This window comes from Leptodactylus fuscus, chromosome 8, assembly GCF_031893055.1.
Source record: "Leptodactylus fuscus isolate aLepFus1 chromosome 8, aLepFus1.hap2, whole genome shotgun sequence".
In the NCBI taxonomy this organism is placed as follows: domain Eukaryota; kingdom Metazoa; phylum Chordata; class Amphibia; order Anura; family Leptodactylidae; genus Leptodactylus; species Leptodactylus fuscus.
Window position 1 is genome coordinate 47,050,683 of NC_134272.1, and position 15,948 is coordinate 47,066,630.

General features: G+C 40.6%; 1 protein-coding gene across 1 annotated transcript in view; it reads left to right on the forward strand.

The window, feature by feature from the left end:
- The window catches only part of LOC142217072 (multidrug resistance-associated protein 1-like), an 85,417-nt gene that overhangs the window by 57,550 nt on the left and 11,919 nt on the right, over positions 1–15,948 (forward strand). Inside the window, exons 27-31 of the mRNA XM_075285260.1 lie at positions 376–502; positions 3,448–3,549; positions 9,144–9,290; positions 12,006–12,164; positions 13,961–14,127. Coding sequence (XP_075141361.1) covers positions 376–502; positions 3,448–3,549; positions 9,144–9,290; positions 12,006–12,164; positions 13,961–14,127 — 702 coding nt within the window. The remainder of the gene's footprint in view (positions 1–375; positions 503–3,447; positions 3,550–9,143; positions 9,291–12,005; positions 12,165–13,960; positions 14,128–15,948) is intronic.

Here is a 15,948-nt window from a genome sequence, read left to right on the forward strand (position 1 = left end):
AGCCCAGGAGGACATCGCTGGAAGAAGACACCAGAGGAGGGCGTGATAGAAAGATGACGTCCAGCAGTGCACGAACTGCCCACCGTGCACGGTAAGTATGATTTGACTATTCATTTTTAAGGTCTTAGTTTAAAACAGGGGTGTCTTTTACAATACGATTAGCGGTGCCGGAATAGCCTTTTTAAAGGCTAGTCAGGCATATGTGTGGCTTATAGGCCATAAATATAGTGATAGAGCCCCTTTAATACCAACTGGGCATTATTCTCATAGTGATAGTCAAGCCATTCCACACCTCTGTCTGTGTTAGTAATCAGATTTGCCTTGATGGTACTTTAGTTTCACCTTATCTAAACATGCAATGGTCTTGTTTCTTAGGTGGCTGAGTGTGCGCTGTGATCTTCTCAGTAATTTCATAGTCTTCACAGTTGCTGTTGTGGGTGTACTATTCAGGGAGAGCATTTCCCCTGGATTGGTTGGCCTTGCTGTAGTGAACTCTCTTCGGGTGAGTATTATATAATGTAGAGCACAAAATCATTTTAGTGTTTAGAGACATAGTAAATTATTGCAATTTCTGCCAAATCCTATGCTATACAACAAACATAGCACAGAATATAGTATGTTGAGACAAAATAACCGGTAAAAGGCAATACTGCCATTCTCTAATATACAAAAGTAAGCCGCCCTAAAGAGAATATGCCCAAAACAGGACGCACTTATTAATAGAGACAAACAACTGAGAAAAGGATGTTCATGACACGGCTCAGAGAGATCTCATAAAAATATATAAAAAATTTATGAAATACAGTTAAATACATACATACAAGTATATAATAAAGATGAAACAAACAAAACTAACCGACGTCAGACTTACGGCAGAGGTAAAAAGATTAATCAATTTATATGGATACTAGCCTCTGTGTTGTTGGCGTTGATGATCCGCCTATAGTCAGCAAATTGCTGCCGTCGATGGTTCGCCTGCTCCGGCATTTCGGCAGTTCTCAAGCTGTCCTACTGCTGAACTCGTTCTTCGCACTGTGCCCATGAGTGTTCCAGCAGCTCACTGGGATGCCATATAATGAGCATGTTCTTGGTGTCGATGATCCGCCTACTCCGGCGTTTCGCCAGCTGACATGCCGCTGAACTTGTTCTTCACACTGTGTCTGTGATTGTTCTGATACACCATATAATGAGTGTATTGTTGGCGTCGATGATCCGCCTGCTTCGGCTTTTCAGCTGCTGTAAGAGCCGCTTGATGCCTAACTTGCTCAATCCTCCTGAGTTCTGCTTGAGGAGAAGTCTGACTTCTGACTTACTTTCATAGCTTTCTTTGTTTTAGAATTTTGCCACAAATTTGATTTTTTTTTTTTTCCCCAGCATGTTTAAAATTGGCAAACTGCCAATTTGGATTAAAGGTGATTTTCCCATGTCAGTGTCTCCGCATTGGACCAGATCAGATAATCTGCAGATGTTTGTACACAATGTGTACACTCAGTGTTATGTTTGTGTTGACATAGAGAGATAACAGACCAGGCGTTATCAGCAAAGTGCGATTAACTGATAGTCCTGGCAGCAAGAGAAGTGTAATATACTGTAGTATAAGAACATAAATTCATAACTCACACCCCTTTAACTGTGTTATATTTGGATTTGTACATGATATATTTTGAGCATACGCTCTGATACTTATGCTAGGTTCCACAACTTTTGGATTAAACAGGTATACATTACTGTTGCTCAACTATACAAATAGTTATTGATGAACCATGATTGCATGTGCCAGTGGCGTAACTAGGAATGGCGGGGCCCCGTGGCGAACTTTTGACCTGGGTCCCCCCTTCCTGACTGACAGTAAAGACCTCGACCAACCGACCTCCGCCGCATTCCTGCACGCTCTATTATGCTCCATAGTGGCCCCTACACACACCATTATGCCCCATAATGAACACCTATGAACAATTATTATACTCTGGGGTCTTTTCATACCCCAGAGTATAATAATTGGAGACCCTGAAAGTAACCGCTTTTTAATGCATATTGGTTTCTGTTTGGGGGGTCCCAAGCAGACTCCACGAACGGAAACCTGAATGCAGATGTGAACCGGGCCTAAACATCACATTATAAAATATAATTCTAGTATATATAATGGTAGACATGTATAGAAGCAAATACAGATAGCTAGGAGATAGATGGGTAGATAGGTAGGTAGGTAGATAAATAGATAGATAGGAGATAAATAGATAGCTAGATAGATTAGGAGATAGATAGATAGGGAATAGATAGATAGGAGATAAATAGATAGGAGATTGATTAGGAGATTGATTAGGAGATAGATAGGAGATAGATAGGAGATAGATAGGAGATAGATAGGTAGGTAGATAGGAGATAGGTAGGTAGGTAGGTAGATAGGAGATAGGACATAGATAGATTAGGAGATAGATAGATCAATAGGAGATAAATAGACAGATAGATACAGACATTGATATGCTGTATATACTTACACATATACACATCTACTCACACACATACATTCATATACAAAACATACACACACCTATCTACACACTTACAGGACTCACACAGTATATAAGACACATAATGTAAACACATATACTCAATTATACATATTTTATCCAAAAATATACTTACATGTGGCTGTGCAGCTCTGTCTAGCAGTGAAGAGAGCAGTTACATCGCACAGGATGTCTCCTCACACTCCGATACTGAGGAGGGGGAGGGGCAGAACAGGAAGCTGCTGTGTGCGGAAGCTTTTACAAGAAGCATCTGCAGCCCTGCATCTACTGCCGATCTTCTACTTATGGTAGGGAAGGTATGGGGCTCTTGACGGTGTGGGGATATTAAGGAACCTATTAAGGAAAAAAAAAACCCGCAGGGGCAGCGGCTGTCGCCGGGCCCCTAATGTCCCGGGCCCTGTGGCAGCTGCTACCACGGTAGTTATGCCACTGGCATGTGCAATTTCCATATAAATTGATTAGTCTTTCAGCGTTATTAAAGGGGTTGTACAGGAAAAACAGTTCTTCTCCTTTATATGATTTTAAATGAGATAAATATATATATACACACACACCTTTCATATGGTGAACACAGTACTGTGGGTATCGACCCAGCCACTAGGAGGCTGACACTAGGAAATAAGAAAGTGCTGTCTCTGCCGAAGTGGATTAAAACATCTCCACAGACATGAAGTGAATCGGTTTTAGCCTAGTGTCCATATTGTATAAGGAAAAATATCTTTGTATCATGTTAGCCAGTGGATATGAAATAAACATTTTCTTGAGAAGTCTTCAGTAGTTGATACTTTTATTAATGGTATAATCCCAAGCCGCTGTCTGGTTCAGCACATGCATAAGACTTTTATGATCTACTTGATCCTGTGAAATGGGAAACAACTCCTTCAGTGTTCATAGACATAAATACTGTTCTTTTTAGTTGACAGGTGTTTTAAAAGAGGCCGTGCACACTGCTACCGACATGGAAACAAACTCCGTTTCTGTAGAGAGAGTGAAGGAATATTGTGATGTGGAGCCTGAGGTAAGTACCTTTATGTTTAACCGGTTAAGGACCAGGCCCAAAAGTATGTTAAAGACCAGGCCTCTTTTTTCAAAACTGACATGTGTCACTTTAAATGGCAATAACTTTGAGACGCTTTAACTTACACAAATGAATTTGAGATGGTTTTCTCGTAACACATTATACTTCATGTTAGTGGTAAACACTAATCAATATTTTTGCATTTATTTATAAAAAAAACTAGGAAATTTGATGGAAATTTGAAAAAAATTGCAATTTTCAAAATGTGAAATTCTCTGCTTTTCAGGCGGATAGTCATACCATCCAAATACATGAATAAATATTATCTCCCATATCTCTGCTTTATATTGGCATCATCTTTTGATTGTATTTTAATTTATTTTGGACGTCACAAGGCTTAAAGTGTAACAGCAATTTTCCAGATTTACAAGAAAATTCTCCAAACCAATTTTTTAGGGACCACTTCAGTTCTGAAAGTAATTATAAAGGCCTGTATAATAGAAACCCCCATAAATTACCCCATTTTCAAAACTGCACCCCTCAAATTATTCAAAACAGCATTTGGGATGTTTGTTAACCCTTTAAGCATTTCATAAGAATAAAAATAATATGGCAGTGAAATTTAGACATTTCATTTTTTTTCACTAATACATTCATTTAGACCCAAAATTAACACATTCACAAAGGGTTGAAGGAGAAAATGCATCTGACAGTTTATTGTGCAATTTCTCCCGTGCACAGAAATACCCCACATGTGGGTGTAAACTGATTTTTGGGCACACGGCAGTGCATGGAAGGGAAGGAGCGACACTGGGTGTTTGAACAGCAGATTTTGCTGGAATAATTTTCAGCGCCATGCCTTATTTGCAGAGACCCTAGAGTACCAAAACAATGGAAACCCCCCAAAAGTGACCCCATTTTAGAATCCACACCCCTCACAGAATTCATCAAGGGGTATAGTCAGCATTTAGACCCTACAGTTGTTTCACAGATTTTACTAACATTGGGATGTGTAAATGAAAAATTACTAAAATGTCACTTTATCTCCAAAGTTTTCATTTTCACAAAGGGTTAAAGGAGTAAAAGCCCCCCACAGTTTGTTAAACAATTTCTCCTGAACACGGCAATACCCCATATGTGGCTATAATCTGCTGTATGGGAACATGGCGGGGCTCAGAATGGAAGGAGCGCTATTTGGCTTTTGGATGGCAGATTTTGCTGGAATAATTTTAGGTGCCATGTCGCATTAGCAGAGCCCCTAGAGTACCAATACAGTGGAAACCCCCTAAAAGTGACCCCATTTGGGAAACTATACCCCCCACAGAACATATTAAAGGGTAGAGTGAGCATTTTGACCCTACAGCTGTTTCACAGATTTTATTAACATTGGGCCATGAAAATGAAAAATTACTTTTTTTTCAACAAACTGTCAATTTAGCCCCAAATTTTTAATTTTCACAAGAGGATAAAGGAGAAAAAGCTCCATAAAGTTCGTTACACAAATTCTGCTGAACACAGAAATGCCCCATATGTGGTCATAATCTGCTGTATGGGAACATGGCGGGGCTCAGAATGGAAAGAGGGCTATTTGGCTTTTGGAGGGCAGATTTTGCTGGAATATTTTTCAGGTCCCATGTCGCATTTGCAGAGCCCCTAAAGTACCAATACAGTGGAAACCCCCTATAAGTGACCCCATTTTGGAAACTACACCCCTCATAGAATTTGTCTAGGGGTAGAGTGAGTATTTTGGCCTCACAGGTGTTTCACAGATTTTATTAACATTGGGACGTGAAAATGAAAAATTACTTTTTTTCCCAATAAATTGTCCATTTAGCGCCATAGTTTTAATTTTGCAAATAGTTTAAGAATTAAAAGCCCCCCACAGTTTGTTACACAATTTCTTCTGAACACGGCAATACCCCATATGTGGCCAAAATCTGCTGTATGGGTACATGCTGGGGCTCAGAATGGAAAGAGCGCTATTTGGATTTTGGAGGGCAGATGTTGCTGGAATAGTTTTCAGGTGCCATGTCGCATTTGCAGAGCCCCTAAAGTATCAATACAATGGAAACCCCTCAAAAGTGACCCCATTTTAGAAACTACACCTGTCAAGGAATGTATCAAGGGGTATTATCATTTTGAGCCTAAAATGCTTCCCAAAAATTAATGTACAAAATGAAAATTGAAATTTTTAAAAATATGCCATTTCGGTGCCCAATACGTTGCACCCACTTTGTGTTGTCAGAGACCTGCACTCCTAAAACTATTAAGTGGGCCATCCCGGGGGTCAAAAAATTATATATGTGGGTGTAAACTGCTGCTTGGGCACACAGCAGGGCTCAGAAGGGAAGGACCACTGTGCGTTTTAGCTTTTGGGATACAGATTTAGAGGGACCCTCTGGGCGCCATGATGTTTTTGCAGAGCCCTGGAGGTTCCAGTAAACTGGAATTCACCAAGAAGTGACCCCATTTTGTAGGGGCAATTTTAGGGTCTCTGCAAATGTGACGTGGTGTCCAAAAACGAAGAATCTAAATCTGCACTCCAAAAGCACATATTGCTCCTTCACATCTGCACCCTGCTGGGTACCCAAATAGCAGTGTATGCCCACATGTATGACACTGGTGTACCCCGGATAACGTACTTAATGCCATATGTGGGTAGAATCGGCTGTTTGGGCACAACCGGGGACAGAAGGGAAGGAGCGCTATTTTGGTTTTTGGAGCACAGTTTGGTTTTTTTTGCCACTTTTGCAAAGCCCCTGAATTGCCAATAAAGTGGAATCCGCAGACATGTCACCCTATTTTGGACACTACCCCACTGATGGGATTTATCAAGTGGTGTAGCGAGAATTTTTAACCCTTGAGTGTTTCATTTATTTAGTTTCCAGAAATGAAATCGCAACTGATAGAGAAGTTAAAAATGAAAATTTTGCAGATTTGCCATTTCAGTGTGCAACATGTTGTGCCCGACTTATGTCAGCAGAGACACTCCAAAAACTGTTAAACGGGTATCCCAGGCACAACAGCTTTTAGAGCGTTCATCTCTGATACAAGTCGGGCACAATATATTACACACTGAAAGGACGTATTCCTGGAAAAATGGTCATTTTCACCTCTCACAATCCACTACAGTTATAGTTATATATATAAAGTTATAGCAACACTTGGGGGTTAAAAATGCTGTCTGTACCCCTGGATAAATCCTTCAGGGGTGTAGTTTCCAAAATAAGGTAATTTATCAGGGGATTCCAAATTACTGGCGTTTCAGCTCTACAAAAGTGTCATGGCATCCAAAAACCAAACCGTCTGTGCTCCAAAAACCAAATGACCCTTCTTCCCTTCTGTGTCCGGCTGTGCCCTAGTATCAGTTTATACCCACATATGACATTATGTCCGTTATCCGGGGGTACACCAGTGTCATACATGTGTCATACATGTGTCATAAACTGCAGTTTGGACGTACAGCAGGGTGCAGAAGGGAAGGAGCGCTATGCGGCTTTTGGAGCACAGATTCAGATGTTTGGTATCTGGACGCCATGTCATGTTTGTAGAGCCTGTAAGGTACCAGAAAAGTGGATTCCATGGGGTACCAGGAGTGACCCCATTTTGAAAACTGCACCCCTCAAAGAATTTATCAGGGGGTGTAGTGAGTATTAGTATCCCGGACGTGACTGCACAGCGGATGGCGAAGAGGGAATGTATAAGCTGTGCGGAGGACATTGCAAACACCAAATTCCCTACTATGTCCCCGTAGCTCCTATGATTGGGGGAGTCACTCTGGGGGTCACTTTAGGGGTCACTTCTGGTGTCTGTTCCCTCATAAGCTGTAAATCTGGGGTGTCCCCTGATATCCGCTCACACAGCTTATATATTCCCTACATGACGCACCCAGTTGTGTTCTAATAATTTGGCGATTTTTGAGGGTTTTTGTCTTCACATTGTGAGATGCTATATTTTCTTTATGTTTCTGGTGACGCGGCCATATAAGGGCTTATTCTTTGCGGGATGAGATGCATTTCGTAATGACACCATTTTTGGGTGTCTACATCTTATTGAATACATTTTATTAACCCTTTTTTGCTGGATTTAAAAAAAAAAAATCAATCCTGGCATTGAGTTTTACTTTTTTAATTTTGCGCCATGCAGCGTACAGTATAAGTAACATGTTCCCTTTATTCTGCGGGTCGGTACGGTTACGGCGATACCTCATTTATAGTATTTTTTTATGTGTTACTAGTTCTGCAGAGGAAAAACACATTTGGGGACATAAATCAATGTTTTTTGCATCGCATCTTCTAAGAGGCGTAACATTTTTATTTTTCGGTTGACAGAGTTGGTTGAGGGCTTATTTTTTGCGGGACAACCTGCGCTTTTTATTGGTACTGTTGTCGGATGCATATGACTTTTTGATCACTTTTTATAGCATATTTTGTATGGTGAGATGGCGAAAAATCATTACTTCCGGCGAGTTTTTTCCGTTTTTTTTTTCCGGCGTTCGCCGTGTACATTAAATATTATTTCAGTTTTATTGTACAGATTGTTACGGACGCGACAATACCAAATATGCATTGTTTTTATTACTTTTTAGTTCTTTTTTTATATAATTCATTTTCTATTGAGAAAAAGGGATTTTTGGGCTTTATAACTTTATTAATTTTTTTCATACACTTCATTTTATTTTTTTTACATTTTTTTTTACTTTTTCATGTGTCCATTTAGGACACTTCAATCAGCAATACTTTGCTGATATAGAATGCCATGTGAGACACAGCCTGCAGGTGTCCCACATGGCATTCCGTAGCAGGATGTCAGGCTGTGTAGACGCACAGCCTGACATCAGAAGGTCCTGGCAGGATCACCAGGTATGTGGGGGCTTCGGGCAGTCTGGGGTCACTGGCCAGACCCCAGACTACCTTTTACTGCTATCGGCACCCTCCGATCTCGCCGCGGGGGGTGCCGATCTGCTTCAATTGTCGGCGGATGCCTTTCGATCGCGCCGTGATGTTTCACGGCGCGATCGAAAGGGTTAAAACGTCCAGTCGGACTCCGTTCCGACTGGACGTTATTGAGGAAGGGGTTAGGTGTTAGTAACACCTAACCACCGTCCTCCCCGCACCCATCCCCCCGCGAAATAGGTACCTAAAGACAGGACGTATTTTTACAATAGTCCGGTCTTTAGGTACCTGGACCGCAGGCCGTAATTTTACGTACGGCGGTCCTTAACCGGTTAAGGACATGACACTATACAGTGCTACAGTGGAGCGCCATGGTCCCTTAAGTCAGATCACCAGGAAAAATGCCAGAGTTAGATTGTCGTCTATGGCTAAAAAAAAAAAAAAAAAAATGCAGCAAAATCTACAACAACAACAAAAAAAACCCTGCTTTTATTTCGCACCATGTGGCTTCAACCTTACATAGCAAACAACTTGTAGTGTTTATTATTGTCAGCTCATTTTAAGACTAATTTTTTGGAAACAACAGGACCCCTTTAACTGTCTGACATGAACAGTAGTTCGTAATACCACAATCTTTTTGATGTCATGATCAATGTAATTGGTTATTTTTATGTTTAATACACCCTATTATTTCCATAGGCCCCATGGACATCAGAACATGATTCAGCACTAACAAACTGGCCACATGCAGGTAGAATAGAATTTCAGAATTATGGCCTGAGGTATAGAAAAGACTTGGAGCTGGCTTTGAAAAAAGTCACTGCGTCTATCCAGCCTGGAGACAAGGTCGGTGTTACATTGTGGGTTTTTTCAGGTTATGCTCAGAGCATTATCTGTTTCCATGTCAGAATAAGGTTCATTTTGTTTGTCACTGAGGCAGGAATCAGGGCTATGGAGTCAGTAGGCCAAACCTTTGACTCATCTATGGTCACACTTGGCAGTCTTATAGAAGTCGTACAACTCTTCTAGTTCAGGAAAAAAGCCAGCAATTGAATTCCTACAAAAGTAAATATGCAACAACCTAGGTGTCTAATTATCGTATAATATAGTAATAATTAATCACTTTATTTTGAAGCCAGAGTTGGAGTAACTTTTTCCCCCACTTCCAACCTAAACTGACCCTGGCTCCAGAGTCCTGACACCTAGCCGTAAGAAATAGGAATGTAAAAATCATAATATAGTTAATCTATGACTTCTGCTCCCGTTTGTCCCTGCTAGTCTTTTTGATCTTGTATGCATGATGAGATAATGCTACATAACAACAGGACATAATATGCATACAGGTGTCTATTGTGAATGGACATTGTGTTACACATGACTGGAGCAGTTTTTTAATGATAGGCGTAGTCTAACAATATTTTCTAGAACAGCACTGTCATATACGGTCGTTTGCATTAAATCTGTGTGTGTTCAGCTATTATGTTTGTAGTAGTGGTGCATGATCATGTATACATTACTGCTGGTAACACCGGGCAAGGACTTCTTTTCTGGTTCTGTAATGAAAGCCACTGTTTCTGATACATTTCACTGTACTGAATACAAAATTGATAATGAAAATTCCGTTCTGGTTCCTATTTTTGTGATATGCAACATTTATCATCATTACATATGAATAGAAAGTAAATGTCTCATATATTTTTTTCTTTCCACTTTCATTCTTATGCTTTTTTCTTGTATGAACCTTCTGGAGTCTCTCTAATGGTAGTCCAGCAATAGTCTGCAAGCATGCTCGGATTCCTGTGGCCCTGGTAACGATTTTCCATTGTAGCTATTTGTTGGTGAAATCGTTCTCCATGTTCGTCACTTACAGATCCTAGATTGTCTGGGAAGAAGTCCAAGTGACAATGTAGGAAGTGTAGTTTCAAAGACTTATGACATCCCATGTCTCTAATATTTGCCACCATGGTTTCAACAATTTCCACATAGTTGGATGCTTTTTTGTTTACCAGGAAATCGTTAACGTTTTTGTAAGAACACCATGCGCCTCCTTTTCCACTCCTGCTAGAAGTTCAGTGAAATGTTCACTTTCCATAACCTTCCGAATCTGTGGACCAATAAATACACCTGCCCTGAGCTTTGCTTCACTTAGGTATGGAAACATTTATCTAAGGCAATGAAATGACTCACTGTCATGCTGAAGGGTCTTTACAAAAATCTTCATGAGTCCAAGTGTTATGTGTAATGGTGGCAGCAAGATCTTTTCCCTGTCAATAAGGGGTTCATGCAGCACATTCTTTGTTCCTGGTTGTTGGTTGCTTCTCATTGGCCAGTCTTTCACAACATATTGCTTGCTGTCTGCACGGCTATCCCATTCACAAAGAAAGCACGAAAGCTTGGAGTATCCCAGCTGAATACTCAATAAGAGTGCCACTACCTTCAAGTCACCACATATTTTGCACTTGTAGGAACTATACTGGATCCATTCCAAAAGATGCTTCAGTGTATCATATGTCTCTTTTGTCTTTGCTGCATGAGCCACTGGAATTGAAGGCTTTTCATTCCCATTATACCGAAGTACTCTTTTCAGGTTCATCTTTGAGGCATCCTATGAATAGTCTCCACTCATCTGGATTGTGGTCTATGCCAAGTGCTGCCATCAAGCCATTAATGTTTTTGCAAAAGCAAACTCTTCCGTTCATTGCAAAAAAAATCTACAAAAGGTTGGTGCCGCTGATGATATAAAGTGACCATGACTCCAGTAGCAAGTAGGTTCCACCCTTGAAGACGTGAGCTGAGGAGTTCTGCTTTGCCTTTGCTAAGATCGAGGTCTCAAACAAGGTCATCAAGTTCCTGTTGTGTTACAAGATGGACTTCTGAGCTACTGGGAACACAAAAGTATTAATTCTGCTCCAATGGATGATCTACAACATCTGCTTCTTGTTCCTCAATGGTCCAGTTGTCAGGGGGCTGTGGTACAGGCATCTCTGGTCCATGGGGAACTGGACGAAGGGCTGATGGGAAGTTTGAATAAACAACCTTTTTCCTCTTTGACACTGTCATGCTTTGAGCACTTGGTATAGCACAAAAGTAACAGTCAGTGGTGTAATCTTTTGGTTCTCACCATACCATTGGCACTGCGAAGGGCATAGACATTCATTTCCGATTCATCCATTCCCTCATGTGCACTGCAAAGGTATTACAACAGACATGAGAAGCCCATGCTTCATCTTCATTACCAACCTTGCAACCACAATAGAATTCATAGGCTTTGCAAGGACTTGTAAAATTACATTTTGAAGTTGACGAAGAAGCAGACTTTTCGTAGTTTTCACTATATCTGTATTATAAAACATTTTTAAAACAAGAACCAGTTTCAATATTTTATTAATAGATTTGTGTATAGGGAACCTGATTACAGAACCTTTGTGGCTGTTGCCCAGTGTAATCATCTTTTATAATGAATACTGTTACAGAACAATTTTAACTACGAATTATAAATATTAAAGCTTTTGTTCATACTGTCATGGGGTTTCCATTTTAATGTGTGTATTATCTGATCAGGTTGGCATTGTAGGAAGAACTGGAGCTGGTAAATCATCTCTTACCTTGGGTTTGTTCAGAATCTTGGAGCCTGCAACTGGAGCAATTTACATAGATGGAACAGACATATCAAAACTAGGCCTTCATGAACTGAGATCTAAGATAACAATCATCCCACAGGTAAGGACCACTTTATTTTACTTCTGTAATTGTCATGCAAGTGATCAGTCATACAAGAGAAACTTTCTAATCTAATTTACTACAGAAAAATGCTTCTTTCTCCATTTACCAAATTTTTCTCCTCCTCCCCCTACACTGATCACTTGCAAGTCACAAAACAGTCTTCAGTGAGGCGGAGATTAAAATGGATTATCTAGGCCTTTTCCGTGTCGCTGACTTAAGAAACCCGCTGACGTTGGAGCTCAGGCCCTTTGAGTATTTTGTGTCAGAACTACATCTACCCGCCACTGAATGGTTGCATTACCAGCAGATTGTCCATTTTGTTTTTACCCAGTTCGACTCTCTGAAGGTGTCCCCACCGACTGTCTTTGAGAAACTATGTTGTTCGGGTACCTCTACAGCTGGCCTTATCTCTGGCATTTATGGTATCCTCTCCTCCTCTGGACGGCAGGGCCCTATATCGCATAAATATATGAAGTGGTCTGGGGCCTTGAACAGGCAGATCTCCCTGAACCAATGGCATATTATCTGGTCCCATGCAGCTAAATCATCCACCTGTGTTACGTTCCGGGAGACCCAGTACAAGCTACTTATGCACTGGTACCATACCCCAGTCTTGCTCCACTCCCTTAATCCTAACATCTCTTCCCTGTGTTGGTGTTGCTGGGCAGGAGTGGGTACTCTGTATCATATTTTTTGGGACTGTCCAGGGATACACCCTTTCTGGCTGGAGGTCAAGTCCCTTACGGATGCGCTATTTATCCAAGGTGTCCCTTTAGACCCCCTCATCTATCTCCTCAATCTCCCCCCTGCTCATCTGGGTAAACAGACCTCTAAATTGTTCCTATATCTTTGTACCACAGCCAAAACATTCATCGCTCTCCGATGGAAGACTGCCTCTCCTCCCTCTGGCTCTGATCTTGTAGCCTGAGTTAAGGATGTCCGTAGTATGGAGAACTTGACAGCCACACTTAATCATACTGTTGAGGCGTTCCAGGCTATATGGTCATCTTGGGACACATACTGTATTTTGAATGGTCTCTGACTCCTTCCCCTTCCCTTCCTCCCCCACCCCCTCATTTCCACTCTCAGGTTTTTTGTGATGTGTATACATTCCCAGTTTACTTGACGGTATGTGTATTGCTTCACGTTCTTGTTTATGTTTTCAACTCTCGTTATATTGTATTTTATAAAAAATCCTTTCAATAAAAACTACAGTTAAAAAAAGGCTTAGCTCAGGTTACAACTTTTTTTTATCATTGAAGTCTATGAACAGGAAGGAGGACTAGGGGCTGCAGTAAGAAAGAGGCAGAGACATACAGAATCTCTGCTGCTGCTTTTAGTAAGTTATTTTGCTGTGTCACACAAATGATGGATTCGCAGCAGCACTGCTCAGTACTGCTGTATAATGTACATTACGCAATTGATAGAGATGGAGGAGCAGGATGTCCTACTCTCTCTGTATGCAATGTATGAAAGATATTATAGCAATTGATCTCCACACACTCAGGAGCCAAGTTTAGGGAATATTGATCTTGTAAGATGCTGCGGAGGGGAAGATGCTGATAAATGTAGGCTACATTTATATAATGGTCAAAAATACCTGTTGTATGTATACACAATAACTTATTTTGAAATGTCACATGAATTATTACATTTAAAATGCAACACTATAAAAATATAGTTTTATATTGATTTCTGGTCATTTTTTTTTCAAGACTGAGATATTATTTTGGAATGAACTTTGCATTTGACAACTGAATAGTGCCTAATAGGTCTGTTTTTATTTTCTGTAGGATCCAGTTTTGTTCTTTGGGTCACTGAGAATGAATCTTGATCCATTTGACAATTATTCAGATGAAGACACTTGGACAGCCCTAGAACTAGCTCACTTGAAAAGTTTTGTTTCAGGCTTACCTGATGGCCTTAATCACATATGTTCAGAAGGAGGAGAAAATCTGAGGTATGGTTGGGAATGAAAAGCCGCACATGTTGTATGAATTGGTAATGTAGCATCCATAGGAAACTTTAATAATAAATTTTATTTATATATCGCCAACATATTCCGCAGCGCTGTACAATTTGTGCCCATACTGTACCTCCATGGTCCTCTAATTTTACATTGTGTGCTGTGTTGTGGTGGTGTTGCAGTAGCAGTGTGTACCTTTTATTTATACAGTAGTCCGTGTTTTATTGTGATGTGATTTTGATGTCAGAGTACATTGGATCTGTATTCATAACGTGTATACTATGATGTCACTATATTGTTTGTCTGTAAGTTAGTTTGTGTGCTTTTCCTACTATGGCCAGTGGACTTCTGTTCCCCACAACAGTATTGGACTGTATGAGTGGATACCCATACATTTATGTACAATGTTAGATTATTATGCTGGCAAATGGGTATTTTACTTGCTGTTGGGCCCTGGGCTACAACCCATTTCGCCATTATTATAATCTGCCCATGCGGGAATGCCCTTTAATAAAGGATGTGGCCTAAATAGTCCTTCCTTAATTGTAATTAGAGATGAGCGAACAGTAAAATGTTCGATATTCGTTTCGAGTAGCCGCTAAATATTTGACTACTCGAATCGAATATCGAATCCTATTATAGTCTATGGGGGGGAAATGCTTGTATCAGGGTTAGGCAACATTCGATCAAATCATACTTACCAAGTCCACGAGTGAGGCTCGGGCTGGATCCTCCGAGAAGTCTTCTTCATGCAGCGTCCCCGCGGCATCTTCCAGCTCTGAATTCACTCTGCCAGGCATCGGGCCTGGGCAGAGCCGACTGCGCGTGCCCGCACTATAAGAAAATGTAGTGCGGGCATGCGCAGTCGGCTCTGCCCAGGCCTGATGCATGGCAGAGTGAATTCAGAGCCGGAAGACGCCGCGGGGAAGCTATACGGAGAAGACTTCTAAAGGTAGGAGAAGAACCAGCATTGATTGGCCGACTGTATAGCATTCGGCCAATCAATGCTGGTTCTGCATCGAACTTTTCCTTTCGAATAGCGAGTGGTACTCGACCGAGTACGAGTATTTCGAATACCGTAATATTCGATCGAATACTACTCGCTCATCTCTAATCGTAATCAAGCTAAAATTCAAGTTAAAATACACAATTTTTATTTAGGTAATAATTGCCCAGTTATCTGCCACAATACTATTTATATTTAGAAGGATGACATTTATCCAAAGTGAAACATGGAGCATCTGGTGATAACAATCCATCAGATTCCTGCTCCTATTTTTCAGAGGACGTTTTAAAAATTCCTCTGTTCAATGCATAACTAGATTGCAGCATTGTATTGTGTACCAAAGATTCACAAGGGTACACAGCCCCTTAAAAGGGTTGGCCACTTTCAGACCAATATTGAGAGGCAAATGTTATGGTTTGTATAATAAAAAGTTGTACAATTTATTCCTGTATCTATTCCTCACGGTTTTCTAGAGCTCTGCTTGCTATAATTCATTCTGCTTGCCACTAGTGGATAAAACTCTGACCATGGTCATGTGATGAGCACATAGGTGAATAGCTGATTACCAGGCAGCTCTCTGAATATTGTGCTGTGACTGTAACGAGTTGTACACCTGTGTGCTCATCACATGACCATGGACTGTAAATCACATGACCATAGTCAAACTTTTATCCACTAGAAGTGACAGAATGAATTACAGCAAGCAGAGATCTAGAAAACCATGAGGAATAGATACAGAAAGTATATTGGAAAATTGTACAACTTTTTTATACAAACCATAACATTTATCTCTCAATATTGGTCTGAAA